Source organism: Globicephala melas, chromosome 16 (assembly GCF_963455315.2).
Source record: "Globicephala melas chromosome 16, mGloMel1.2, whole genome shotgun sequence".
Classification (NCBI taxonomy): domain Eukaryota; kingdom Metazoa; phylum Chordata; class Mammalia; order Artiodactyla; family Delphinidae; genus Globicephala; species Globicephala melas.
The window spans coordinates 49,144,827-49,172,358 of NC_083329.1; the positions used below are offsets into that span (position 1 = coordinate 49,144,827).

The window sequence follows — 27,532 nt, forward strand, 5'->3', positions numbered from 1 at the left end:
TAGAATTGTCCTTTTCTCCATAGATAGTCTGGGTCTTACTGTTGCATCTTTTGATTTGGCGTAGCGCATGATAATGTATCACTGTAGCCAGGATTCAGGATGCCTGTGGTGATGTGTGGCGATTTTGTGAACATGAGCGTAGGAGCTAAGATTTGGGATACTGAGCTCTGCTTTGTTGGGGTGAAGCGTGGATGCAAGGAGAGACAATGAGCGTGTCACTGGATGGTTAACGCCCATGAGGCTGCATCAGGTTTCCAAGGTGTCCCTGATACCCTAACATCCCCATCCACAGACAGCGCAGGCCCCTGTGTCTTCCCTCTCCCCGCATTTCAGCTGTTCCACGAACCACCTCTGTAAAGCTGGAGGATGACAGTCACTGGAGCCAAAGAAACCTGTGCTCTCCCCTCTGCCATGCTTGGACTCATGAAGGGAGGGCTGGGGAAACTGCTATGGTGCCCTTACCCTCTGAGCACTTCCCAGGGGAATGCTGTTGGTGATAGAACCCGTGGGAATGGCAGTGACTGTCTTTCTCCAGGTTGAGCTGGCTCCACTACTCACCATCTGGGTTTATTTGGGACAAGTCACTTTATTTTTCTGAGTCTCAGTTTCTTCATCTGTAAAATGGGATTAATGTTCAGCCCCCTCAGAATTATACCATGGATAGAAAAGGAATCATGTATCTGACAACCCAGCATCCAGCAGGTACTTCACACCTACCCTGTACCTGGCAATGCAGACACCTGATTTCCTTTAGCACTTCTTTTCTGATGGTATTTGTGTTTGATGTTTGTAGTACCTGCATTCTTGTTTGGGGGGATAGAGTGGTTGCTTGTCCCTTTCCAAAATCAGTTAGGATGGAGTAGAACAGCATTATGAAGTTCTTGCCTCCAAGGCTGTTGTCTTGGAAAGTTTGTGCTCCAAGTGAGTTCTGGGAAGGGCCATGTTAGTGGTGCAATGAAGGTCAATGCAATCTCATTTTATTACCAGTGTGGAGCAATGGCGATGAGCCATCCAATATCCCAGCTCACTTGTGACTCTGTTTATGGTGCCCAGCCTTCCTCTAGCAAAGTAAGCTAATCATGTTCCCCCAAACGTTAGGGAGGCTGCTCTAAGCACTGGGGTCAGACAGCCCCGTGGTCTCAATCCCTTTCCATTTGTAGCAGTGCACCAGCATGTGGGTGGACTTGGGAGGAAGTGGACTTCAGGGATGGGCTTGGATTCTGTTTGCTAAGATGCTTCCTGGGAGACAAACTAGGAGTGGTCTGTCTACCTGCTGCTGTCCTGGCATCCTGAGATGCCAACTGGACATTTTCTATGACATTTTATGTGATGTCAAAGCTGTTCTTTCCTCCTTTCCCCAAGGTCCTCACATCTCTTCTTTTATGTGTGAACCAAATGCCTTTTCTTTCTTTTTTTTTTTTTTAAGGAAAAGGAGAGAGTGAAATGAAGCCACATGTTTAGATGCAGGCCAGGGATGTAAGGGAGACTTTCCCATGTGTTTAAATAGTGTCAGGGAGCCAGTGCCCTGGGAAACCGGAGAGCTCTGACAGACCTTTGTGCTCTGTTGATGGGCAAAAGCGCCTTTAGGAGCCAAGAGCACACAAGGCAACGGAGATTGAATCTGGTACAGAGATCGGATCTGGTACCTATGTAGTGTGTGATAGCATAGATTGTGTAACAAGATGAAAGAAAATATTTTAATCAACTTGTGCTAAGAATCATCACTAATCCCACTCCATTATGTAATATTCCTGTTCATCTTTTGGCGTATTACATTTCACATATATACAGAACAGTAATAATAGTGTATCCATCCCATTGTTTTCTACTAATTTACATATATAATATGTATATATTTCTATGTGTGTATATATATATAATATGTATATATACATTTCTATGTTTCTGCATAGTCTTTATAATTACTATCAGTTGCATAAAACCATATCGTATTAGTGAACCATAATTTATTAAATTATTTCCCTAAATTAAATATTTAAACTGTCCCATGCTTACTTTATAGTCAACATTAGATTTAAAATGCCTGTCATGTCATTAAGATACACAGATACGTTTGGTTTACTTTTTAGGTTAAATTCTTAATTTGCTAGGGCAAAGGGTAGGAGCAGTTTTAGATGTTCATGTTATGGATGCTGTGTTACTTTCCGAAATGTTGTGTCATTCTGTGATGCCTATGGCCACGAAGGATCACACCCACTTTGTCACAACCTCACTAACACTGGATATGACCAATTAAAAACAAACAAACTGTGGAAGTAGGAAATTATATTCCTAGACTATGTTAACTGTCAAACCTCCACTGTCTTAGATGAGCTAAAGATGCCTTCATAGCTCCTGGAAGTATCTTGGGCTGCTGTCCCGGGACTCCAGAGCCAGCTCTGAAGGGCTCCCTGGGTCGCTGTGCCCACCTTCTGCATAGAGCCTTCTGCATAGAGCCAAAGGCTTGGGGAAGGCTTGGCTGAATCTACCAGCCTTGTCTCCAGCCTAACTTTCCAACAGCCGCATTCCAAGGCATTGATGCATAATAAGTCAATGATTAGAAGTTAGGAATACATTTAATATTATAAATGGGCCAGCCAGATCAAGGTAATTTAACTCATTAAAGAGGTGAAGTCCAGTATTTGTTCTTGTTTTGTTTTAACACAGAACACAAATCTATGGTACCGCTTTCATCTTTTAGACTTTATGAAATAAACGTCAATAATCTATTTGTAAACAGCTCACTGCCTATTGCTTCTGATCTCACATAACATCCTCCTTAACTCCCCTCAGCCCCCTGGGAAGTAGGGAAAGGACAGGACTGGGAGACATAAGAAAGGATGAGTTGGTATGAACACTGGCAAAGTAGCCACTCTAGAGCTCTGTTGTGCCATTTAGCCAAAGCGTTCCCAGTTTCCTGCAGGAAGGTGTCTGGTTCACCCTTCTTTCTCTGTGAGGAGCAGCCAGTGGCACACAGTTGAGAAGAGGCTAGATTCCTGCCAATAGTCTGTCTTCCCAAGAGACTGGAAAACAATCCTCAGCAAAAAGAAGTAGTTAATATAAATAGGAAATGGCAGATGTCCCAAAGTGTGCGAGATCTCTGGCATAGAGTTGAGGGGGTGGAGGGTAGAGGGAGAGGCGTAGAAATGCCTTCTCAATGGAAGTAGAGACGAGGCAAGAGGCTGAGCTACAGAGGAAGGAGCTGAACCAAGAGCAGAATGGGAGAGATGCTCAGACTCAAGAAAGGCAGAAGATGAGCCTATGACAGGAGGGGAGAGAAAGAGAGGAAATTCTTGGATCTCTTGGAGGCAGATTTTTGATGTATCTGGCATCCCCCGCATATGGATAAGCAGCACAGAATAAGAAGGTGGACACATAATTATTAGGGGCTGCATGGAAAATCGGTTCTGATCCCATAAGGAAGAGTTACAACTGTGGGGAGGTTATGGGGCGTTCATTCTGCCTGGATCAAGAAGAGGGTCTATATAGAGGGGGTATAGCCATGGTGGATGGCATGTTTGGGCTTCTGATACTGGCATCCGAAGTGTTCCTGAGAATATGGTCCTACCTAAGAAGCTTTCTGTCTCATACAGGGGCTGCGACATACCAGGAAGATTGGGGAGACACCTGTAAGGTCCAGGAAGTTGTGCTGGAAACTGATGAACTTGGGAAGCCCAGGGTGGTGCATTTTACTCAGCATGAGGCTAAGAGAAGAGGACCCAGGAAGCCGTGGGATGCTGAGGAAGTGAGGAAGGGTTGTTGGGGATGGGAAGTATTTTATAAGGCTAGAGCTCCATTGCAGCTGCAGTTTCTGAGTTAGCCCACTTATAAGAGGTGGCGCATCAGCCAGCCTCTCCAGGTCTTCCCTGTTCTGGCATCGTTAGGTAGATTAGGGACCAGCCATGTGCTTCTTGAAGCAGACATAAGAACTATGGTAGTCAATGTAGTCCCTGTTTACAAATAGGGAGACTGAGTGTCTGGGGTCATTCAGCAGCTCAAGAAGGAGAACTTCTATTTTCTCCTCTTTTCCTGACTGCCTTCCTGGTTAGCAGGGATTTGCACCTGAGACATCGCCAGCATGCCTTCCATATGTTTTCTGCCTTCTCAGCTTAGGCAGCGGGACTATAAATGCAGCTTCCTTCATGGATCTGTGCTCACCTGTCACTTAGCCCAAGCTGGAGCCACAGATGCCTGTGGCTTGACAGATCCAAGTGCCCCGTTAAGTGGCCATGCCAGGCTTTTGTCAGAGCCGGTTTCCACTTGAGGCAGGCCAGCTTATTTCTTTCTCCTTCTTGGAACATCACTTGAAACGTAGGAACGAACTTGATCTTAATTCTTTCTTCAACATGACATGCCCTTTTGAAATTGTGCAAATAACAATGTCTGATTGTCATGTTGAATTACAAGCACGGGTATGAAATGCTCCAGAGTCGGACAGAAGCCAAATATTAGGTCATAAGTCAACATTTTGCTGAGAAACTCGGTTACTAAGAGGTGGAAAATTTATATCTTTTCATGAGAAAATGTGTTTGCCAGCAGGAGAAAATTTCAAAACTGCTATCCTCCCATGTGGAGGGAGAGAGATGAGTGTAATTTTGCAACCTGGGTCAAAGCCCTTTAGGGACTCCTGAAATTGACTTGGGCAAGGAAAGAGGCTCTGAGGTAATATTTGGATTGTTCCCGAGGTGAATATCAATGGGTGGTATGGTCTATGTCATTTCTTACAAGATCGTCGGGTAAAATTGTGTGAATGGCTAGGAGCAGTCTATTCCTGGCAGGGGGAGGCCATGCTCCACCCACAAAGCCTTCGGATGGAAAACTCCTGATGAGAAAATAAGCCAGCTTGGCCCACGGGCACCTAGGGTCCCAAAAGAAGCAATATCGTGATGAGCTTCACCTAAGCAGCTATGGCATTCTCCGGAGATTCTCAGTGGACCCAAAGACAACTGAATAAAGGCAGGAGAAGGGAATAACACCCCTGCTGACAGTGCCACAAAGCTTGTAGCTTGCCAGCTTGGCCTGTTGTTACCTGTGATGTTTCAGCCCTGCCACTGCCCCAGGCTGGGGTCCTCCAGCATCTAGTGTGAGCTGTGGTAGGAGAGAAGAAAGCATGAGGTGTCTGTATGTTCACTAGAGAATTAAAACCAGGCTCTTGGCTGCATTAAGAACATCATGCTCTATTTTAAGCTGGCCACGTGACAATGTCTAGTTTGCATCTTCTTCCAAAAATAAAAGCAGCTCACATTACTTGTGAGTGCCTAAACTCCAGGCCAAGTCAGGATTATGGCTCAGGATAGAACTGAATGTCTGCTGTGGATGGGTGTGACGGAGTGGGACTTCAGCTGTGGCCACAGGCAAATTCGGATGGAACAATTTGCCACCATTGCATGGCTATAGAAACACTGACACCAGAAGCCTCCTCCATGTAGATGCATGTGCGTGTGTTTATGCACATGTATGCATATATATCTGTGTGCATATAAATGTGTGTATGCTTATGTATGTGCGTGTGTGTTTGTGTGTTCACACTTTTGTGTGGGCAGTGAAAGGGAAGTGGCAGAATCCTGGCTTGGCACCATAACAGTCAGGACCCTGTCCTTAATGGCTTCTTCCCCAGGCATAGCAAGTTCATGACTTAGATATTAAGTCGCAGCCACTCGGGGGCACTGATCCTAGGGCCGTCTCCCATGTTCGCCTTAAGCAGGGCTCAGTCAAGTTCTAAGTAGAAATATTAAATGGATACTATCATGCATCCCCCTAAATCTCCGGTCAGAATATCTCAATTCCCTGGGGTCAGACTTTCTGCACTCTCCAAGGTGAGCTCACTACTCTGAGAAACAGGTCCATGGCACTGTGACCAGGAAGCTAGCTCAGGGGCCACGTACAGCTCACCTTGCCCACTCTCTGTGAGATGCGCAGCACTGGGGCCTCCTAGAGGCATCATCACATCCTTCTATGTCTAACCACAGTGAGTGGCATCAACCAGGGGTGGAACCTGCAGACCAGAAAATAGGAGAGTGTGCTGTGCCGGCTCGTTGGGCAGGAGGACCATTTAGAAGGGTCCCTCAAATCCCACCACTGAGAGGCCTCACTGCTCGAAAATAATACGGGAGGCCAGGTCTGCCTGACTTCATGGTGATTTTGGTGTTTCAGGCAAAGAAGGGGAACTACGCCTTTCTGTGGGATGTGGCCGTGGTGGAGTACGCAGCCCTGACAGATGACGACTGCTCCGTGACTGTCACTGGCAACAGCGTTAGCAGCAAGGGCTATGGGATCGCCCTGCAGCACGGCAGCCCCTACAGGGACCTCTTCTCTCAGAGGTAGGCTCGGTCAGTGAGAACACGCTGGCAGCCCCCATGCTCCAGTTGGGGTTTAACCAGCCTTCGGGAGATGAGAGCCAACACAAACTTGTTTATTCATCACGTTTTCCTCAGTGCCGACTATGTACCAGTACATGCTGCTCTCCACCCCGGTCCCCAACTAGTCCTGTGCCAGGTCCTGGGGTAAAAAAGAGGAAGTATGTGTAACCTTCCCATGAAGCTGCATAGTCTCAGTGGGAGCTGTGATGTGAGTAGGCGATGTCAGCACGGGGCAGTCAGTGAGACAGAGAGGATATTCTGGGGGTGGAGGAGGACAAAGAAGGGCATCTGACCAGACCCAGAAGACCAGGGAGGACTTCCCAGAGGAGGTGGCACCTGAGGCCTGAAGGTAGAGTAGGAGTTAGCCAGATGGGCCTAGTAATTTAAAATTAAATGAAAGATTAACTGGATCTGGGAAGGGCCCAATAATAACTTCTTAAGATAAATGCAGGGTGGAAAGAGTCAATGTGGAGACGTGAAAAACTGGGGCCAGAGAAGCAGATTGAGTCCATATTCACCTGCACAGGGGCTGAGGGAGCAGATGCTGTCCGCTGGGGCAGGACAGGGACCTGGCCCTCACTGCCCACCTCCCCATCTGTTCCGGATCAGCTCCTGTTAATTGATACTAGCAATGGGGCATGTTGGGGGAGAGTGGGGGAAAACACTGTGCAGACAGGAGTGTTCTGGCCTAAGCAAAGACACGTGGACCCTGTCCGCCAGAAATGAATATGTGTGTCTAGTTTGCATTGGCCTCTTTGGCTTCCCAGGTGATTTTCTGGTGCACGTCCATCCTTTGAACTTGATCTTCTCTGGACTCCTGGGCATGACTGAGTTTCCAAGTGCTCAGTCTGGACACCTGGTCGGCCTCCTTGACGAAGATAATCTCTCATCATCCCACCCCCATTTCTCGCTTCCCCACGGGAACTTACCTTAGCCCTTGACCAGGTTACCTGGCCTCACAGAGAGGATGGAGGTGAACAGCATGGGTGAGCTCAGTGGCCTTTTCCCAGCAGCCAGCCTGCTAACAGGGGCTCGTGTCCCCAGTGATGTCTAAGCCCACCACTCACACATGTCTGTGGGGTGACATCCTGGTGGGTGAAGGAGCAGAACTAGAGCTCTGCCTTGGTCCACCAGAATCCAAACTGTGGCAGAAGCGGCCAGGTGAAAAGGCCGGCATGGCGCTGAGGCTTAGGGGCAGCGCCCTGTTACCTGATGAACACATGTTTTCCAGCACTGAGGAGCATCCACTTGGAGGGGTGAGAATTGTTAAAGATCATTCGTTTCACATCCTGAAGCTCAGAGAGGGTAATGTGCGCTGAGGGCAGCTCAGCCAGCAACTGGCAGATTTGGGAGGAGAAGGCAGGTCCCCTGAGCCCCAGTGCTGTGCCCATGTTGCTATCGGACCTCTGAGCCCTCCCACCTCCCACCTCCCTCCTCCCACCTCCCAGATGTTGATTGGGCTCTTCTGATCACGAGCACCTGAGCCTAAACCCCATCAGGGAGAGGCCTAGGAGGAGGGCCTGCAGCCCATTCATTCAGTGGCTTGTTTGCAAAACTGGGAAAAGGGGTAGAAGTAATTAAGTTCAATGAGGCTTTGGGGTTTTCTGTAGAATTTAATCAAGTATACATGCCATGCCTCCCTTTGCTCCCTGGAGCAGAGATGGATGACACAAGAGAAGGAGGAGTAGTGATTTATCAATTGCTGGGATTAAAGGCATGAAGAAGGGATGGCTTCTCTCCAGGGTATATAAGACAGTGGTGTTCTTGAGGTTTACCCTACTTGGTTTTCTGAGACAGGATGCTCAGGGCATTCCCCAGGCCATCAGCCTGTGAGCACCTCTCTCACAGGTTAGTAACAGATGGTAAGGGAGCTTGTGGGACCAACGCAGCAGCATCAGCACCACCAAGACAGCTAATGTGCCCCAACACAGTGCTCACAGAAGCACAGGGTCCCCAGTGTGGAAAGCTTAGGGTCCCCGTGCACTCCAACTGCTCCGAGATCCCCTGAAAGTCTGCTGAAGTGAACACTGACGGACTGGAGAGAGGAGAGAGCCTGGTTCTTGGCTGGATCTTTCAACAAACATGATTGAAAGTGGCTAGTCCAGTTTCTGTGTCATTCTGGCAGGAAGTGATTAATTACCCTTTGCTTTCATCAGAAGGCCACATGCTCTAGGACTGTAAGTGAATGTCCTTGGTAGGCTGTGCTGGCCTCCTGAAGTATTGTCATTGGTGTCTATGTTTTAGCCTTTCCTGGGCTGGAAGCGTCCCCACCTCCCCTGCCTGGACACGTGGGTACCTACTTGGGGGGAACACTCAAGGCTTCAGGTTTCCAACTTTCTGCCGCCAACGCTTCTTTAAGAGGCTCCATTATATGATGCACGCAGAACTGGGGGCTGCCCCTAACTGGGTCATGCCTGAGAGGAGGAAGGGGGCAGGTCCAGGAAGCAATGCCCCATGCCATTGACAGAAAAAGAATCCTATGTAAATAGCAGATCCCAGTCTTATCTGGAACTGCTGTAGCCTTCCTTCCCTGAGTCCCAGGGACTCAAGTTATTTCCTTGAATACAGATATGTTCCCTTGTTTTGGCAGAGGACTGGGTCTTTAGGCTACAACGTACGTGTGTGGGGGGGGGGGACTGCGGTTGAGTGCCATAGCCCTTTTATGGACCATGGCATGCAGAGTAGGCATTCAGCAAATGTTTAGCAACTTAATAGCCATTTATAGAGCACCTACTATGTGGCAGCCTCCACGACTGTTGACTAAAGGAAAGCACCTGCAATTATATCTGTCTGGAAAATAGAACAACTGGCTTCAGGAAGTGGCTGTTATCATTCTGGCTTACTCATAAGCAGGAGTAGAGATTATTATGGTGTGCATTAGTTTAGCCTCGTTCCAGGAGTCATTTTGTGCCCGTGACTTGTTTTATCTTCCCTCTGTTGCTTACATATTTAAATTTTCTTTTGGATTGGCTTGTTTGTTTTTATTTTATTCTGTGTTTTCCTGTAAATTGCCTTACAGTCTTCCTGGAATAATAGTGGGCATAAACATGCATACAATTACAAGGAGCAGGAAGAAGGGAAGCGTCAGCAAAATGAAGCCTCCTGCAGTTAATGAGCGCAAGAGTGGGAATCCGGCCCTGTGGCCCCGCTCCTGTTGGAGTCTCACCATCCCCTAGGCTGGAGGTGACTCTCAGAGAGGAGGCTGACTGCACTTAGCAGCTTGGTGTTCTGGAGAGAGCATGGCCTCCCGGGTCAGCGTGACCCAGCCCTGAAGAGCAGCTACGCCACTTGCTAATTGCAACTGGTGGCAAGCCATCTAGATTCTGAGCCTCAGGTCTTCCATCTGTAAACATAAGAGCTACTTTGCAGGCTATTGTGAGGATTAAAACAATGTAAAATGGTCAGTCCTTACTGTGTCCTCAGTAAAAGGCAGCTTGTGTAAACATTGGATGGCTAGGGCTGCTGGTCAGTATGGCGCCAGAGGGTGGTGCTATACTGACCAGCTTTCTGGAGCTCTTCTTGCTTGCTAGCTCTTGAGCTGAGTGGTCCCATGTGTTCTCCCGCTTTTCATCTGCTTGTGATAATTCTGTGAGGTAGGTGCTTTTGTTACCGACCTGGGTCCTTGGACTCTTGAATCAACAGAAGTTGATAAGAGGCCAGACAAGGAATTCAGGCAAGGCTTTACTGGGACTCGTGCTATAGCAGGAGGGAGCAAAAACAAGACAAAGGTCCCTTGCTCACTCCCCAAGGGTGGGGAGGGGGGCAAGCTTGTACCTTAAATGGGGTAAGGGTGGGGGCGGATGGCTGGGTCTGGCTGGAGGGCTGGCTTAGGTGGTCTGCCCACCCCCGTGGGGGTGCTGTGTGCAGGGATCGTGTGCAGTACCCTGCTTTTGCTCCCTGAAACTTAGAAGCAGCAGTTGGTTTGTGGCCCTTTTGTATCTTACTCTTCATAATGGCCCCGACTGCACATGCATGCAGTTATCTTCAGTCCGTCACAGTTTCTTTGTGTTCTGTTGCTGCAGCAGACATTTGTCCAGGTACAAGTGCAAGCACTCTGGTAAAGGGTCCCAGGTCCCAGCCTTTCTCACTTTTGTTATGATCTCCGATTTTAGTGATACGAAAGCTAAAGTTGAGAGGTTTCCTAACATGGCTAGTGTGACGGCAGAGTCTGGGTTTGACTGGTGTCCATCAGAGCAGAATCTGTGGCAATAAATTAAAAACTCTGCTGCTTCTCCATGGTGAGCCAGTAGCCCAACCACGAGTCCTCTTGAAGGCCCTGAGGTCCTGCGTACCTAGCCCTGGGCTTCCCGTAACTGCCAGGAGGCCCAGCCTACTCGGAACTGCCAGTAGACACGTACGTAACGGCCACTCAGCATGAGCCAGTGGACGTACAGACATGCAGCTTCCCTAACACGTCCAGAGCCACTTGGATGTAGTGGGACCCTGCAGCTGCCCAATTAATCATGGCATGTGCCACAGAACAGACCTGTGGCATACCAAGTGCGACCCCAAATGCCTGTGTAAATCATGCCTTTATCCCAATGACCAAGCTGAATTCTAAGTCTTTTGTGCTGACCCGTGCCCTGGCCACTTAGCCGACATTATCTCACCACAGCCACTTTAGTTCAGGTTAGTTTTCATGATTCCGTTCATACATTCGTACATTATCGATGCAACAAATATCCCTTGATGGCTCAAGTTGTGCCGGCCACTGTGCTTGCTCAGGGGAAGCCATGGAGATCCAAAGGATCTGCTCACTCATGGTAATCATGGGTAAATCCTGCAATGATGAGGAAGCCAGGCTTAGTAGGGGCGAGTCACTTGTCCGAGGACACCCAGCTAGGATTGGTGCAGATTCTTTGCACAGAGCCAGGCTGTACCCAGCCGGCGAGATGCCACACTACGCTGGCCCCTAGGTGCTGACAGGGCAGGGAACCCCCTCTGGGCTGTCTCCCTCCCTCTCCACAGTCACAGCCCATGATTGTTAACTGAGCTCAGCTTCAGCCTGTGGTCACAGCTGGCCTGCAATTCAGGTCCAGGGCAGAGTCTGCTCAAGTGGCCAGTTGGCCATGAGCTTCTCCTGACCATCAAGAACCACTGTCTTGAACTGTGCACACCCAGAGGGCTCAGAGAGGCCGCCGAGGGTGTTGTCACCTGAACAGATGACCATGGACCAGGCCAAAAGTGTCCGGCCTCCACAAATAAAAAAGCTTCGGTGTGAGAAGCCCGGGGGCTGCCAGCTACCACGGGCTCCCTGTCCAGACCCCTGGATTATAGAAAGAGTCCATGAAATACTACAACAAAGGAGAACTGCCATCCAGACACCGACCTGGGGAATATGGGGGCAGGGGGCGTTGCCCCACCTCTGTGAGCAGGATTAACGCCAGGCTCCCCTCATACCTTCTCAGAGCCCACATTCTTGGCTCTGCCTGTTTCATTCACTTCAACTCACATCCTCCTCCTCACCCACCGTCTACAGCCTCACTTGCCACGTTTTAGCTTCTCATACACTCACCCTAGACAAGACTTCCAACCATGGTTCTAGTCTCAGGAAGGCTCTTCCTCTTCCCTGCGGAATGCCGTCCTTGCCAACCACAAAATGACCTTGGCAAGATATGTCACCTCTCTGTGCCTCAATATCCTTCTCTATAAAAATGGGACCATGGAAGTAGCCTTTCCAAAGAGCTGACATGAGCGTTAAACACTGTCAAGCACTTAGGCGATTTCCTGGCACACAGGTATGCTAAACCCCTGTGAGCTATTTTATGCTTACCTTTCACCTCCTTGATGAGGTCTCCCCTCACCCTCCAGTCCAGGCCACCCTCCCAATGGGTGCCTTTCTTAGCGCTTCTACTTCCATTTCGTTGTATTGATCACAGCTTCTGACTCCACGTTGATTGCTCTAATTGTTTCAGTGTCCGGGTAAGTATCTCTAGACCAGCACTTCCCCAGCCTTTTTGGCATCAGGGACCAGTTTCATGGAAGACAAGTTTTCTATGGACCAGGGTCGGCAGGGATGGTTTCGGGATGATTCAAGCGCATTACTTATTGTGCACTTTATTTCTATTATTATTACATTGTAATATATAATGAAATAATTACACGACTCACCATAATGCTGACAGGAGGCAGAGCTCAGGCAGTAATGCGAGCGATGGGGAGCGGCTGTAATTACATATGAAGCTTCACTCACTCACCCGCCACTAACCTCCAGCTGTGGGGCCGGGTTCCTAACAGGCCACAGACCACTACTGGTCCATGGCCCAGGGGTTGGGGACCCCTGCTCTGGACCATACTTGCAGCAGTGTTGAACATCATACTTGGCACAATGCAGATGCTCCTCAAATCAGTGAATGAATGAATGATTTGACGAATCCTAGTGGGAGAGACTTAGGATATAGTTATTGACGTTTGAAAGAAAGCCTTTCTGTGGGTCCACAGTCTGAGTGATTGCATCATGCATTTCTGTATTTTCTGATTTTATCCTCAGAGCTTGCCCCAGGATCCCATGTCAAGGGTCCATATGTACTTTGCTGTTGGACTTCATCCATGGGCAGTGGGACAGGGTGGGAGAGGACATCAAGGCTTTGAGGAGGAAAGTGACAAAATCTGAGGAGTGTTTTGAGAAGGGTGCTTTGCCTGCAGCGTGGAGAATGGATTGGGAGGGAAAAGCTGAGGCAGAGAGCCGCTATGATGGTTCAGCATTCTGTGGAGGGGCCGACGTGGCGGGGAAGGGGCCAGGGCCCCCATGGCTGTGTCAGTGAGGCCAGGGCTGTGGCTCATGTGGATTGTATCTTGCAGGATCCTGGAGCTTCAGGACACTGGGGACCTGGATGTGCTCAAGCAGAAGTGGTGGCCGCACACGGGCCGCTGCGACCTTACCAGCCATGCCAGCGCCCAGGCGGATGGCAAGTCCCTCAAGCTGCACAGCTTCGCCGGGGTCTTCTGCATCTTGGCCATTGGCCTCCTCCTCGCCTGCCTGGTGGCCGCCCTGGAGTTATGGTGGAACAGCAACCGGTGCCACCAGGAGACCCCCAAAGAGGTCCGTGCCCTGGGCCCTACTTCTCCTTTTTGCAGCCTAGAGGCAGGAGAGTCCCACTGGGCCACTCGGCGGGCGGTTTTCTTCCAGTTAGTATTTACCCAAGCCACTTGTCTGGAGACAGCAATGTTTTATAGGGGGGATGGTATCATTGTTTTATTTTGCCTTGAAAGCCAGATAACAAATGTAAGGAATGTTTTCACGCTTGAGCAAGTGCCAAGGCGCCAGCAATGGCCACTAAAGTCGTGTATTTATCTATAGAGCGGGTACAGCATGAACAGCGCCTTCCCTACCCTGCCCCGCCCATGTGCCTCCACCCTGACCTGGAGAGACCAGCTGTAGGGTAAGAGAGGAAACCGCATTCCTTCCTGGTTCTCTTTGGTTCATCAAGGGTCATGGGCCCTGCTTTCCCAGCCTGGGAGGGAGGACCGGCCCCCGCCCCTCATCATCCATTCTCCCTCTCTTCCTCCTCCTTGCAGGGCCCAGCCTTGCCCACGTCCCTCCAGGCACACCCAGCACAGGGACCACTCGGGCTCTGTTCTGACTCTAGGTTCTGGGCATATGTCCTTCCCCGTGGGTACCAACTACAAGCTGATTCTGCCCTCCACACTTCTGGGTTTTGCTCATCTTCAAGATCGATTTTTTTTTTTCTTGTCTGTAGAGTCTTCATGATGTTCTCCTGGAGCCAGTGCCTCTAGGGAAGGGTGGCGAGGAGCGTCATTTGGTAATGATGCTCTCCTGGTCGAAACCTGCACACAGGCACTGTAGCACAAGTCCAGCCACTCCACTGTAGGGCTGTCACTACCTGATACATATACCTCAGCTAATTCTTGAGTCATAGCTCCACTTAAAGATTATGTTGATAGGGCTTCCCTGGTGGTGCAGTGGTTGGGAGTCTGCCTGCCAATGCAGGGGACGCGGGTTCGTGCCCTGATCCGGGAAGATCCCACATGCTGCGGAGCGGCTGGGCCCGTGGGCCACGGCCGCTGGGGCTGTGCGTCCGGAGCCTGTGCTCTGCAACGGGAGAGGCCACAACGGTGAGAGGCCCGTGTACCGCAAAAAAAAAAAGATGTTGATACAAACAGGGCTAAATTTCAAACAAGAAGCACTAAAGTAACCAGAACCAGCATTCAAAGAGGCAGCATCACCATGGCCAACATCTCTGCAGCCTAGAAAGGCTGGCTGACCACAGCCCCATACATCAGTCTGTAACAGAGCCCCTGACATGACTGGGAGTGAGGACAGACCCTCCATTCATACCAGGCAGTGAGCTCTCTGTCATCACGCTTAGATTTTGCTGGAAAGAGCTTGCTGTTTGACTCAGCATGTCTGAAATGTTCTGAGGACCTCCATCTTCCTCTCATGCTATCTGCATACCTTCATGGAAGGCCATGCAAGGCCAGAGTCTCCCACAGACTCAGGGGTCTCCTGTCACCCCTGGGCCATATGAGAGGAGGAAGGAAGAGATTTGAGGAAAACCCACTGACAGGAACAGTTAATGGTCCTGTCCCAAGCTTCTTTTTCATTTTTTTTAACATCTTTATTGGAGTATAATTGCTTTACAATGATGTGTTAGTTTCTGCTTTATAACAAAGTGAATCAGTTATACATATACATATGTCCCCATATCTCTTCCCTCTTGCATCTCCCGCCCTCCCACCCTCCCTATCCCACCCCTCTAGGTGGTCACAAAGCACCAAGCTGATCTCCCTGTGCTATGCGGCTACTTCCCACTAGCTATCTATTTTATGTCTGGTAGTGTATGTATGTCCATGCCACTCTCTCACTTTGTCACAGCTTACCCTTCCCCCTCCCCGTATCCTCAAGTCCATTCTCTAGTTGGTCTGTGTCTTTATTCACGTCTTGCTCCTAGGTTCTTCTGACCATTTACTTTTCTTTTCTGTTTTTTTTTTTTTTTTTAGATTCCACATATGTGTGTCAATATACGATATTTGTTTTTCTCTGACTTACTTCACTCTGTATGACAGTCTCTAGGTTCATCCACCTCACTACAAATAACTCAGTTTCGTTCCTTTTTATGGTTGAGTAATATTCCATTGTATATGTGTGCCACATCTTCTTTATCCATTCATCTGTCGATGGACACTTAGGTTGCTTCCATGTCCTGGCTATTGTAAATAGAGCTGCAATGAACATTTTGGTACATGACTCTTCTTGAATTATGGTTTTCTCAGGGTGTATGCCCAGTAGTGGGATTGCTGGGTCGTATGGTAGTTCTATTTGTAGTTTTTTAAGGAACCTCCATACTGTTCTCCATAGTGGCTGTACCAATTCACATTCCCACCAGCAGTGCAAGAGGGTTCCCTTTTCTCCACACCCTCTCCAGCATTTATTGTTTCTAGATTTTTTGATGATGGCCATTCTGACTGGTGTGAGATGATATCTCATTGTAGTTTTGATTTCCATTTCTCTAATGATTAATGATGTTGAGCATTCTTTCATGTGTTTGTTGGCAGTCTGTATATCTTCTTTGGAGAAATGTCTATTTAGGTCTTCTGCCCATTTTTGGATTGGGTTGTTTGTTTTTTTGATATTGAGCTGCATGAGTTGCTTGTATGTTTTGGAGATTAATCCTTTGTCAGTTGCTTCATTTGCAAATATTTTCTCCCATTCTGAGGGTTGTCTTTTGGTCTTGTTTATGGTTTCCTTTGCTGTGCAAAAGCTTTGAAGTTTCATTAGGTCCCATTGTTTATTTTTGTTTTTATTTCCATTTCTCTAGGAGGTGGGTCTTGCTGTGATTTATGTCATAGAGTGTTCTGCCTGTTTTCCTCTAAGAGTTTGATGGTGTCTGGCCTTACATTTAGGTCTTTAATCCATTTTGAGTTTATTTTTGTGTATGGTGTTAGGGAGTGTTCTAATTTCATTCTTTTACATGTAGCTGTCCAGTTTTCCCAGCACCACTTATTGAAGAGGGTGTCTTTTCTACACTGTATATTCTTGCATTCTTTATCAAAGATAAGGTGACTATATGTGCTTGGGTTTATCTCTGGGCCTTCTATCCTGTTCCTTTGATCTATATTTCTGTTTTTGTGCCAGTACCATACTGTCTTCATTACTATAGCTTTGTAGTATAGTCTGAAGTCAGGGAGCGTGATTCCTCCAGCTCCGTTTTTCTTTCTCATGATTGCCAAGCTTCTTTTGCTACTGGAAAATCTTCAATGAAGTTTACAGCAAATGTCCCTCTATACAAATGTCCCTTTGATTAGGGGAGGAGGACAGCTTTTCCAGCTGGGTGAGCATTGCACTGTCATGGAGGCATCATTCTGGGCTGCTGTGAGCAGTGTGGAGACCAGACGACACAGGCTCAGACCCAGAATGTCCCTTGTGAGTCCATCCTTGTTGCTTCTAGTCACTGTCTCTTCACATCCCCTGGTTCAGTATCTAGCGCCAGATCCAGCCTGGACAGCCCAGAATGAATTGTCAAAGGGGCTGTGTGTGTGAGAGAGAGAGAGGTGGCGGCGGGAGGATCACTGGAGAGGCATAGAAGACAGAGGCAAAAAGAGAGAAAGACCAGGAGACCAAGGGATGACCTCCCTGAGAGGAACAGCTCCGTTCTTGCCTGGAAAGCCTCCTAGCTTCCTTTCTGGCTTCTACATAAGCCCAGGATCTCAGGCACAAGAGAATGAACTACAGCATTCCTGCTTAGAAAATGTGGAACTTTCTGCCCGGGGATGCCAGCATGCTTCTGGATAGGAATGAGAGTTGATGTAGAGGTGGGTTGAATAAAACACAGTAGCTGCCTTTCCTCCAGCCATTTTGGGTGTTACATGGTAAAAGGAAGAACTGTTCCATCTTTCTCCTGTTTTTATAGGTTTCTGCTTTTCAAATGAAATTTCTCCCTTCCTTTCCTCATTTCTTTAGTAAGTATCCCTGTAAGGACATAGTTCCTGGCTTTAGGCGGCTTAGCTCTACATGGGCAGACATGACAGAGAGGGCAGACATGGCAGAGAGGTCAGCCAAGTGGTCTCCGTCATCCGTTGATCAGGGCCACCCTGGAATGAGCCACAGTTTCCATCAAGGGCTCAGGGGCACCCAGCCCAGCCAGGGCATGGTTGGGTCACAGAGGGTAGGGATACTGGTTAGTGAAGAGTTCCTGGGGCTTGAGCTTGTTGGAACTGAGTGTTGAAGGATTGGTACTAATCCTCGAGCTGGAGGAGATTGGAGCTTGCTTTGGGGCTGGGTGACCAGCACAGGGCAGACAAAGTCATCACACCTCCTGGAGCTCTGGGGCATCAGCAAGGAGATGGGAGTAGAGGAAGCTGGAGTGCAAAGCAGGGACTTGCTCTGAAGGACTTAGATGCCAGACCAAGGGGTTTATACCTCATCACACAGGGAATAGGAGCCAGGAAAGGGGTTGAAACAACAGATTTTAGAAGCATATATTGAAAACCTTTGACAAATAATGATGGTATTTAATCCAGAACCGCTTTGTATCACTGGTTGCCTGTATTTTATGGCGCAGCATTTGCAATTAGGTGAGAGTGTCTGCTTGAGCTGAGAATGCTTCATTTTGGGGCATTGGCCGTATTTCTTAAGAGCCAGAAACCTGTCTTTGGGTGGCGTCCTAAGTCGTATTTAACAGCTTATGCTGCGACATCGTCAGAGTTTAGACACCTACTTCGGGAAGAGTAGTAATGTGCATTCAACCTCTTAATATTCACGCGGATTTGAGGTCATATTTTTTCTAAGGAATCAGACGATTATGTAGTTAACCAATGCAGGTGAGTGCATCCCGCTCCGCAGTTGCAATAAAGAGCCACCCTCTAGATTTATGGGGAAAGTGGAGCCGTTGCTCTGAGAATAAAATATTCATGAAATAAAGATGAGAACTGCACAAATGGGAGATGACATGAGAAGTGAGGGATGAATCATTTGTCACTAGGCTGGGAGCTTGGAATTCTTGTTGCTTCTTGCCTTGCCTGCCCTCCCCCAGTCTCTGCTTCCTCTGTCAGGGGCTGACAGAGGCCGGGGTGGCCAGGCAGCAGGGGTGAAGCAGCAGCCAAGCTCCTCTTTTCTGGCCAGTGGTCCAGCTTCTGTCTGCAAACGCCCACAACACACTCCTGTGCTCCATTGGAGATTTGTTGCTAAGGACACTTCCCTCAAATGTACACCTTTCCCTGCCTCCATCCTCCAGTGCTTCTTCAACTCCATGTAGAGACTTTCTCTCCTGCATCTTTGCCCTCTTCATTTATGCGAACCCCACAGTGTCACTCTGAGGTTCAACAAGGGACGGTGTGTAAATTGCCTTAAGTAGCAGCTGACCCATGGGAATGGTTTTGTTGAATGGTGGCCAAGGGGCTGCTCCCTCCCAAGGACCTTGTGATGGGCAGAAGGGGCTGCAGGAAGAGGAGTCACATCTTAGGGCACCTTCTCTATGCCAGGAAAACTACATGTTATCTTCTTTTCTTTTCTTAAAACGTAAAATATTTATTATTTCAGAGTTTGGGTCAGAAATGGAAGCATAGCTTAGCTGGGTCTTCTGTCTCAAGGTCTCTCACAAGGATGTAATCAAGTTATTGACCAGGGTTGGGGTCTCATCTGAAGGCTATACTGGGGACAGATCCACTTCCAAGCTCAGTCACATGGTTGTTTTTGTGGTCAGGATTCATTTCCTTATGGGCCATTGGGCTGAAGGCCTCATGTTCTCACTGGCTGTTTGCCAGAGGCCATCATTGACATCTTTGCACATGGGCCTCTCCATAGGCCAGCTCACAACGTGGCAGCTGGTCTGGTCATTGTCATTGTCATAGTCATCACCACCACCACTGTTGTTGCTTCTCAGATGGGGAGAGATTAAGAAGCCTTCCCAAGGGGGCTTCCCTGGTGGTGCAGTGGTTGAGAGTCCACCGGCTGATGCAGGGGATACGGGTTTGTGCCCCGGTCCGGGAAGATCCCACATGCCGTGGAGCGGCTAGGCCCATGAGCCATGGCCACTGAGCCTGCGCATCTGGAGCCTGTGCCCCGCAACGGGAGAGGCCACAACAGTGAGAGGCCCGTGTATGGCAAAAAAAAAAAAAAGAAAAAAAAAGAAGCCTTCCCAAACCAGGCCTGGAATCTGCCTCTGCAGCACTGTTAGAAATATGGATTCCCAAGCCCCACCCCATGGATTCAGAGCTGAACCTGGGCCTTTTTTTGTTTTTTCCAAGGCCCCCACATGATTCTCAGGTTCCCATGTTATCTTCTTAACTCTCCTGATTCTCTTCAACAACATTTGAGGAAGGTATCCCTATCCCTGGAGAAATGGGACTCAGAAATAGCAGTGGCAGAACTGGGAGAGGAATGATGTGTCTGCCACTGGGCCTTACATCAGGAGTGTGCAGGAGCAGGGGTTCCTACTTAGCCTTTCCAGATGGTTTGCGGATGAAGAGTGTAGACCAGTGATCCTTTCCCTGAGCCAGGATCCTGGCTCCGAGGTAGGCATTTACATCCTCTGAACCACAGAGGGGTTAGGATTAGGGTTAGTCCTAACCAGAGGGGCTCAGAGCTTCTGCTGAAAATGGATCCTGGCCCAATGGCTACACTGCTGATATCAGATCCCTGGGAAAGAGGGTAAAGACAGTGAGTGTGTGTTTCAGCCCTTCACTCACGGCCTTTCAGTAAGAAGGCACTGAACACTTACCGTACACCAGCGTGTAGCTCAAAACCAGCTCAGACGTCACCCTGCTCTGTAAAACCTCCCTTGCCCATCTCCACGGGCCTTCTTACCTCCCTGTGTAAACACTCAGGATTGAGTGTTGGGTGGGATTCCAAATTGCCACTAATGGTTTACCTGCCTATCTCTGCTTTGAGTCTGTTGGCTCTTCTCCACCTCTGCATTCCTATCACTTTGCTCAGTTTCTGGAACGGTGGGACCTCTTATTAAGGGGTGATGAATACAAACTATTGAGCACCTTCTGTGTGCCAGGGACCAAGATGGATGCTTCACGAAGAACATTAGCTCTTCTGGTAGTAGGAGCTCAAAAGTGTTTATCGAATGAATGAACCAGTCTAGGATCCTATAAAGAAAATGTTATTAATGTTAAATTGCTGTGGAACTATTGCAGCTGGATCAATGGCTTTCAATTCTGGCTGCACATCAGAGGTGATTCATTCTGGAGCTTTTTAGAAATACAGATGCTTGGGCTCCATTCCCCAAAGGGTCATATTAGGCAGATCTGGACAACTGTAATTTCTAGAAGCTCCTCATGTGCTTCTGCTGTCCTGTCAAGGATGAAAACCAGTGGTCTACACCATCATGCCAAGGGGAAAATGAGTGGAAAAGAACTCAGGTTTTGGAACCGGGTAAACACGGGCTCATCCTGGTGCTCCACTTACCATAGAATTGTGTAACCGTGAGCAAGTCTCTCCACCCCGTGTGTACCTGCTGCTACCACGTATGATGGGAGGTGTCTGTTAGCTCCCTCCTTTCCTTGTCTGCCCCTACAAAATCTGCAAATAAGCTCATCAGGACTCTTTCTCTAAAGTTCTGAAATACTGCCCATCTCATCCCCTGGGACCACTTCATTGGCTTAAAGTTCAGCTTCTTTGCTCATACCCGGCTGTTACTCTCAGATCCCCAGCCCAGCCCTTTGGGTTGGAGCAATTCTTTGGAGCAACACTTTAGAAGATCATGTTTATGGTGTTTCTCCCAGCCAGCTGGGTCTTATTTACTACCTGGTTGGTCTGTGGTAATAGAAGATCACCTCCTACAGCCATCCCAGTCATGTGGGAAGTCCCTCATTTCATTTTGTTCCTGCCTAACTTAAAGTAGGAGCCAATGGACTCCAAACAAAGTCAGTTCTAATGAGTCCCACCTGGAACCCGCTGTTGCAAAGATGATAGTTTAGTTAATTACCGTTTTCCAGTACAGTGTTTTATTTCCATGTTGGTGAACAGAGGCTCAGTTACAGAACTTTATCTCTCTGCAAGACAATAGCTGGGAGAGGGTCTACAGTAACCTGTGTTGGTGCATATGTTGTCATGTTTAATATGAAGTAACAAACACAGAACTGGAATTCAGCCGGATTCATGGATAAATGCCATCAATGAATTTTATGTCATATTCAGGGCTGTTTAACTAGGTCAGTTACTTACAGTAAATTAATGAATGCAGCAGCAAGCTTCCAAGTCTCTTTCCACAGGTGTCGTTACCTGGTTGAACACTGAAACCTTGATATAATGAGGATGTAAACTGATGTAGTGCATATAAAAAAGTCCATTATTTGAATTTGCATAACATAATAGAATGCCCCATTTTGTCTAAAATATAGATAATTATTCAAATCACTCCTGCCTCTTTCCTTGAGCAGGTGGATTATGTCTGCCTCCTATTTCCTTGGACAGGGGGCCACCAGAAATGACTTGATGTGTGCTCAATCTGATCCAAGAAGACAGTGTTTCCAGAGTTTCCAAAGAAGGTGGTTTTTTCCAATCCTCTGCACTTCAGCTCTGGCCCCCTAAACAGACACCTAATGGGGCATATTGGGAGACTCAGAAATGGGCTGCATGTGTTTTTCAGAGAGGATAAGGAGGTATTTGGCTTAGTTCTACTCATTTTCTTGTGCAGTTAAACAACCAATATAGGAAGCTCATGATGGCATCCTCTTTTTCCCAGGTTTGATTTTGTGTTGGATCGACCAGCAGTAATAGATTTTGAATAGAATGAGGTCCCACTGGTGTGGAGAGGATGGGTTTCTTGACTGCCATTTGGAGTAGGAAGGTCTCCTTGGAAAGTTTGTTCAATGGGTATGGACATTTTCTCTGTGTCCCGATGAGGAAAGGTTACAGGCTAATGAATAATCTCAGTGGAAGATGAGACCCACTGCACACCTTTGCATCCCTTCTTGGAACTGATTCATTTGTCCTTAATTGGAGGCAAGAAAAAAATATGGATTTAAAAATGCTGTTTATTCAAGGAAAAGATCAGAGAAAGGCCTTCCAGGCGGAGGGGAGCAGGCAGCCATCTCAGGAAAAGACTGCACTTAAGAAAGCCATCTTAGATTGGTTCAAGATGGCAGAGTAGAAGGACGTGCTCTCACTCCCTCTTGCGAGAACACCGGAATCACAACTAACTGCTGAACAATCATTGACAGGAAGACACTGGAACTCACCAAAAAAGATACCCCACATCCAAAGACAAAGGAGAAGCTGCAATGAGATGGTATGAGGGGTGCAGTCACAATAAAATCAAACCCCATAACTACTGGGTGGGTGACTCACAAACTGGACAACAATTATACCACAGAAGTCCACCCACTGGAGTGAAGGTTCTGAGCCCCACGTCAGGCTTCCCAAGCAGGGGGTCCAGCAACGGGAGTAGGAATTCCCAGAGAATCAGATTTTGAAGGCTAGCAGGATTTCATGGCAGGAATTCGACAGAACTAGGGGAAACAGAGACACCACTCTTGGAGGGCACACACAAAGTACTGTGTGCGTCAGGACCCAGGGGAAGGAGCAGTGACCCCACAGGAGACTGAACCAGACCTATATGCTAGTGTTAGAGGGTCTCCTGCAGAGGTGGGGGGTGGCTGTGCCTCGCCATGGGTAGAAGGACACTGGCAGCGGAAGTTCTGGGAAGCACTCCTTAGCGTGAGCCCTCCTGGAGGCTGCCATTAACCACACCAAAGAGCTGGGTAGGCTCCAGTGCTAGGTTGCCTCCGGCCAAACAACCAACAGGGAGGGAACCCAGCCCCACCCACTAGCAGACAAGCAGATTAAAGTTTTACTGAGCTCTGCCCACCAGAGCAACACCCACCTCTACCCATCCCCAGTTCATCCCATCAGGAAGCTTGTACAAGCTTCTTAGATAGCCTCATCCACCAGAGGGCAGACAGCAGAAGCAAGAAGAACTACAGTCCTGCAGCCTGTGGAACAAAAACCACATTCACAAAAAGATAGACAAAATGAAAAGGCAGAGGACTATGTACCAGATGAAGGAACAAGATGAACCCCCCGAAAACAACTAAATGAAGTGGAGATAGGCAACCTTCCAGAAAAAGAATTCAGAATAATGATAGTGAAGATGATACAGGACCTCGGAAAAGAATTGAGGCAAAGATCAAGAAGATGCAATAATTATTTAACAAAGACCTAGAAGAATTAAACAACAAACAAACAGAGATGAACAATACAATAACTGAAATGAAAAATACACTAGAAGGAATCAATAGCAGAATAACTGAGGCAGAAGAACAGAGAGGTGACCTGGAAGACAGAATGGTGGAATTCACTGCCGTGGAACAGAATAAAGAAAAAACAATGAAAAGAAATGAAGACACTCTAAGAGACCTCTGGGACAACATAAAGTGCACCAACATTCTCATTATAGGAGTCCCAGAAGGAGAAGAGAGAGAGAAAGGACATGAGAAAATATTTGAAGAAATTATAGTCGAAAACTTCCCTAATATGGGAAAGGAAATAGCCACCCAAGTCCACGAAGTAATCAAATCAAGTAATCAAATTGACAAAAATTAAAGACAAAGAAAAATTATTAAAAGCAAGAAGGGAAAAATGACAAATAACATACATGGGAACTCCCAAAAGGTTAACAGCTGATTTCTCAGCAGAAACTCTACAAGTCAGAAGGGAGTGGCACAATATATTTAAAGTGATGAAAGGAAAGAACCTACAACCAAGATTACTATACCCAGCAACGATCTCATTCCGATTCGATGGAGAAATAAAAAGCTTTACAGACAAGCAAAAGCTAAGAGAATTCAGCACCATCAAACCAGCTCTACAACAAATGCTAAAGGAACTTCTCTAAGTGGGAAACACAGGAGAAGAAAAGGACCTACAAAAACAAACCCAAAACAATTAGAAAATGGTAATAGGAACATGCATATCGATAATCACCTTAAATGTGAATGGATTAAATGTTCCAACCAAAAGACACAGGGTTGTTGAATGGATACAAAAACAAGACCCGTCTGTAGGCTGTCTACAAGAGACCCAATTCAGACCTAGGGACACATTCAGACTGAAAGTGAAGGAATGGAAAAAGATATTCCATGAAAATGGAAATCAAAAGAAAGCTGGAGTAGCAATACTCATATCAGATAAAATAGACTTTAAAATAAAGAATGTTATAAGAGACAAGAAAGGACACTACATAATGATAAAAGGATCAATCCAAGAAGAAGACATAACAATTTAAATATATATGCACCCAAAATAGGAGCACCTCAATACCTAAGGCAAATGATAACAGCTATAAAAGAGGAAATTGACAGTAACACAGTAATTGTGAGGGATTCTAACACCTTACTTACACCATTGGACAGAACATCCAGACAGAAAATTAATAACCTAACACAAGCTTTAAATGACACAAAAGACCAGATAGATTTAATTGATATTTATAGGACAATCCATCCAAAAACAGCAGATTACACTTTCTTCTCAAGCGCACATGGAACATTCACCAGGATTCACATCTTGGGTCACAAATCAAGCCTCAGTAAATTTAAGAAAATTGAAATCATATCAAGCATCTTTTCTGACCACAACTCTGTGAGATTAGAAATCAATTACAGGGAAAAATATGTAGAAAACACAGAAAAATGGAGGCTAAACAATACGTTACTAAATAACCAAGAGGTCACTGAAGAAATCAAAGAGGAAATCAAAAAATACCTAGAGACAAATAACAATGAAAACACAATGATCCAAAACCTATGGGATGCAGCAAAAGCAGTTCTAAGAGGGAAGTTTATAGCAATACAAGCCTACCTCAAGGAACAAGAAAAGTCTCAAATAAACAATCTAACCTTACACCTAAAGGAACTAGAAAAGAAAAACAAAACCCAAAGTTAGCAGAAGAGAAGAAATCATAAAGATCAGAGCAGAAATAAATGAAATAGAAACAAAACAATAGCAAAAATCAATAAAACTAAAAGCTGGTTCTTTGAGAAGATAAACAAAATTGGTAAACCTTTAGCCAGACTCATCAAGAAAAAGAGGGAGAGGACTCAAATCAATAAAATTAGAAATGAAAACGGAGAAATTACAACAGACACCACAGAAATACAAAGCATCCTAAGAGACTACTACAAGCAACTCTATGCCAATAAAATGGACAACCTGGAAGAAATGGACACATTCTTAGAAAGGTATAACCTTCCAAGACTGAACCAGGAAGAAATAGAAAATATGAGGAGACTAATCACAAGTAATACAATTGAAACTGTGATTAAAAATCTTCCAACAAACAAAAGTCCAGGACCAGATGGCATCACAGGTGAATTCTATCAAACATTTAGAGAAGAGCTAACACCCAACCTTCTCAAACTCTTCCAAAAACTTTCAGGGGAAGGAACACTCCCAAACTCATTCTATGAAGCCACCATCACCCTGATACCAAAACCAGATAAAGGTACTACAATAAAAGAAAATTACAGACTGATATCACTGATGAATATAGATGCAAAAATCGTCAACAAAATACTAGCAAACAGAATTCAACAGCACATTAAAGGATTATACACCATCATCAAGTGGGATTTACCCCAGGGATGCAAGGATTCTTCAATATATGCAAATCAATCAATGTGATACACCATATTAACAAACTGAAGAATAAAAACCATATGATCATCTCAATAGATGCAGAAAAAGCTTTTGACAAAATTCAACACCCATTTATGATAAAAACTCTCCAGAGTGTAGGCATAGAGGGAATCTACCTCAACATAATAAACGCCATATATGACAAACCCACAGCAAACATCACTGTCAATGGTGAAAAACTGAAAGCATTTCTTCTAACATCAGGAAGGAGACAAGGATGTCCACTCTCGCCACTATCTTTCAACATAGTTTTGGAAGTCCTAGCCATGGCAGTCAGAGAAGAAAAAGAAATACAAATTGGAAAAGAAGAAGTAAAACTGTCACTGTTTGCAGATGACATGATACTATGGATAGAGAATCCTAAAGTTGCTACCAGAAAACTACTAGAGCTAATCAATGAACTTGGTAAAGTTGCAGGATACAAAATTAATGCACAGAAATCTCTTGCATTCCTATACACTAATGATGAAAAATCTGAAAGAGAAATTAAGGAAACACTCCCATCTACCATTGCAACAAAAAAATAAAATACCTAGGAATAAACCTACGTAGGGAGACAAAAGACCTGTATGCAGAAAACTATCAGACACTGATGAAAGAAATTAAAGATGATACCAACAGATGGAGAGATAGATCATGTTCTTTAATTGGAAGAATCAATATTGTGAAAATGACTATACTACCCAAAGCAATCCACAGATTCGATGCAATCCCTATCAAATTACCAATGGCATTTTTTACTGAACTAGAACAAAAAATCTTAAAATTTGTATGGAGACACAAAAGACCCCGAATAGCCAAAGCAGCCTTGAGGGAAAAAAACGGAGCTGGAGGAATCAGATTCCCTGACTTCAGACTATACTACAAAGCTACAGTAATCAAGACAATATGGTACTGGCACAAAAATAGAAATATAGATCAATGGAACAGGATAGAAATCCCAGAGATAAACCCACGCACCTATGGTCAACTCATGTATGACAAAGGAGGCAAGGATATACAATGGAGAAAAGACAGCCTCTTCAATAAGTGGTGCTGGGAAAACTGGACAGCTACATGTAAAAGAATGAAATTAGAACACTCCCTAACACCATACACAAAAATAAACTCAAAATGGATTAGAGACCTAAATGTAAGACCGGGCACTATAAAACTCTTAGAGGAAAACTTAGGAAGTACACTCTTTGACATAAATCACAGCAAGATCTTTTTTGATCCACTTCCTAGAGGAATGGAAATAAAAACAAAAATAAACAAATGGGACCTACTGAAACTTAAAAGCTTTTGCAAAGCAAAGGAAACTACAAACAAGACAAAAAGACAACCCTTAGAATGGGAAAAACTATTTGCAAACGAATCAATGGACAAACAATTAATCTGCAAAATATATAAACAGCTCATGCAGCTCAATATTAAAAAAGCAAACAAGCCAGTCCAAAAATGGGAAGAAGACCTAAATAGACATTTCTCCAAAGAAGATATACAGACTGCCAACAAACACATGAAAGAATGCTCAACATCATTAATCATTAGAGAAATGCAAATCAAAACTACAATGAGGTATCAC

At 46.3% G+C, this 27,532-nt stretch overlaps 1 protein-coding gene across 5 annotated transcripts in view; it reads left to right on the top strand.

Annotated features, from left to right (window-relative positions):
* Window positions 1-27,532, top strand: part of GRID1 (glutamate ionotropic receptor delta type subunit 1) — a 671,373-nt gene that overhangs the window by 638,660 nt on the left and 5,181 nt on the right. For 3 of the 5 annotated variants that reach the window (XM_060286217.1, XM_030862795.2, XM_060286218.1), the window contains exons 14-15: window positions 6,154-6,320; window positions 13,161-13,401. In XM_060286217.1, coding sequence (XP_060142200.1) covers window positions 6,154-6,320; window positions 13,161-13,401 — 408 coding nt within the window. Of the gene's footprint in view, window positions 1-6,153; window positions 6,321-13,160; window positions 13,402-13,659; window positions 13,742-27,532 lie in introns of all 5 variants that reach the window. The other 2 variants (XM_060286219.1, XM_030862796.2) reach the window with 1 other exon arrangement.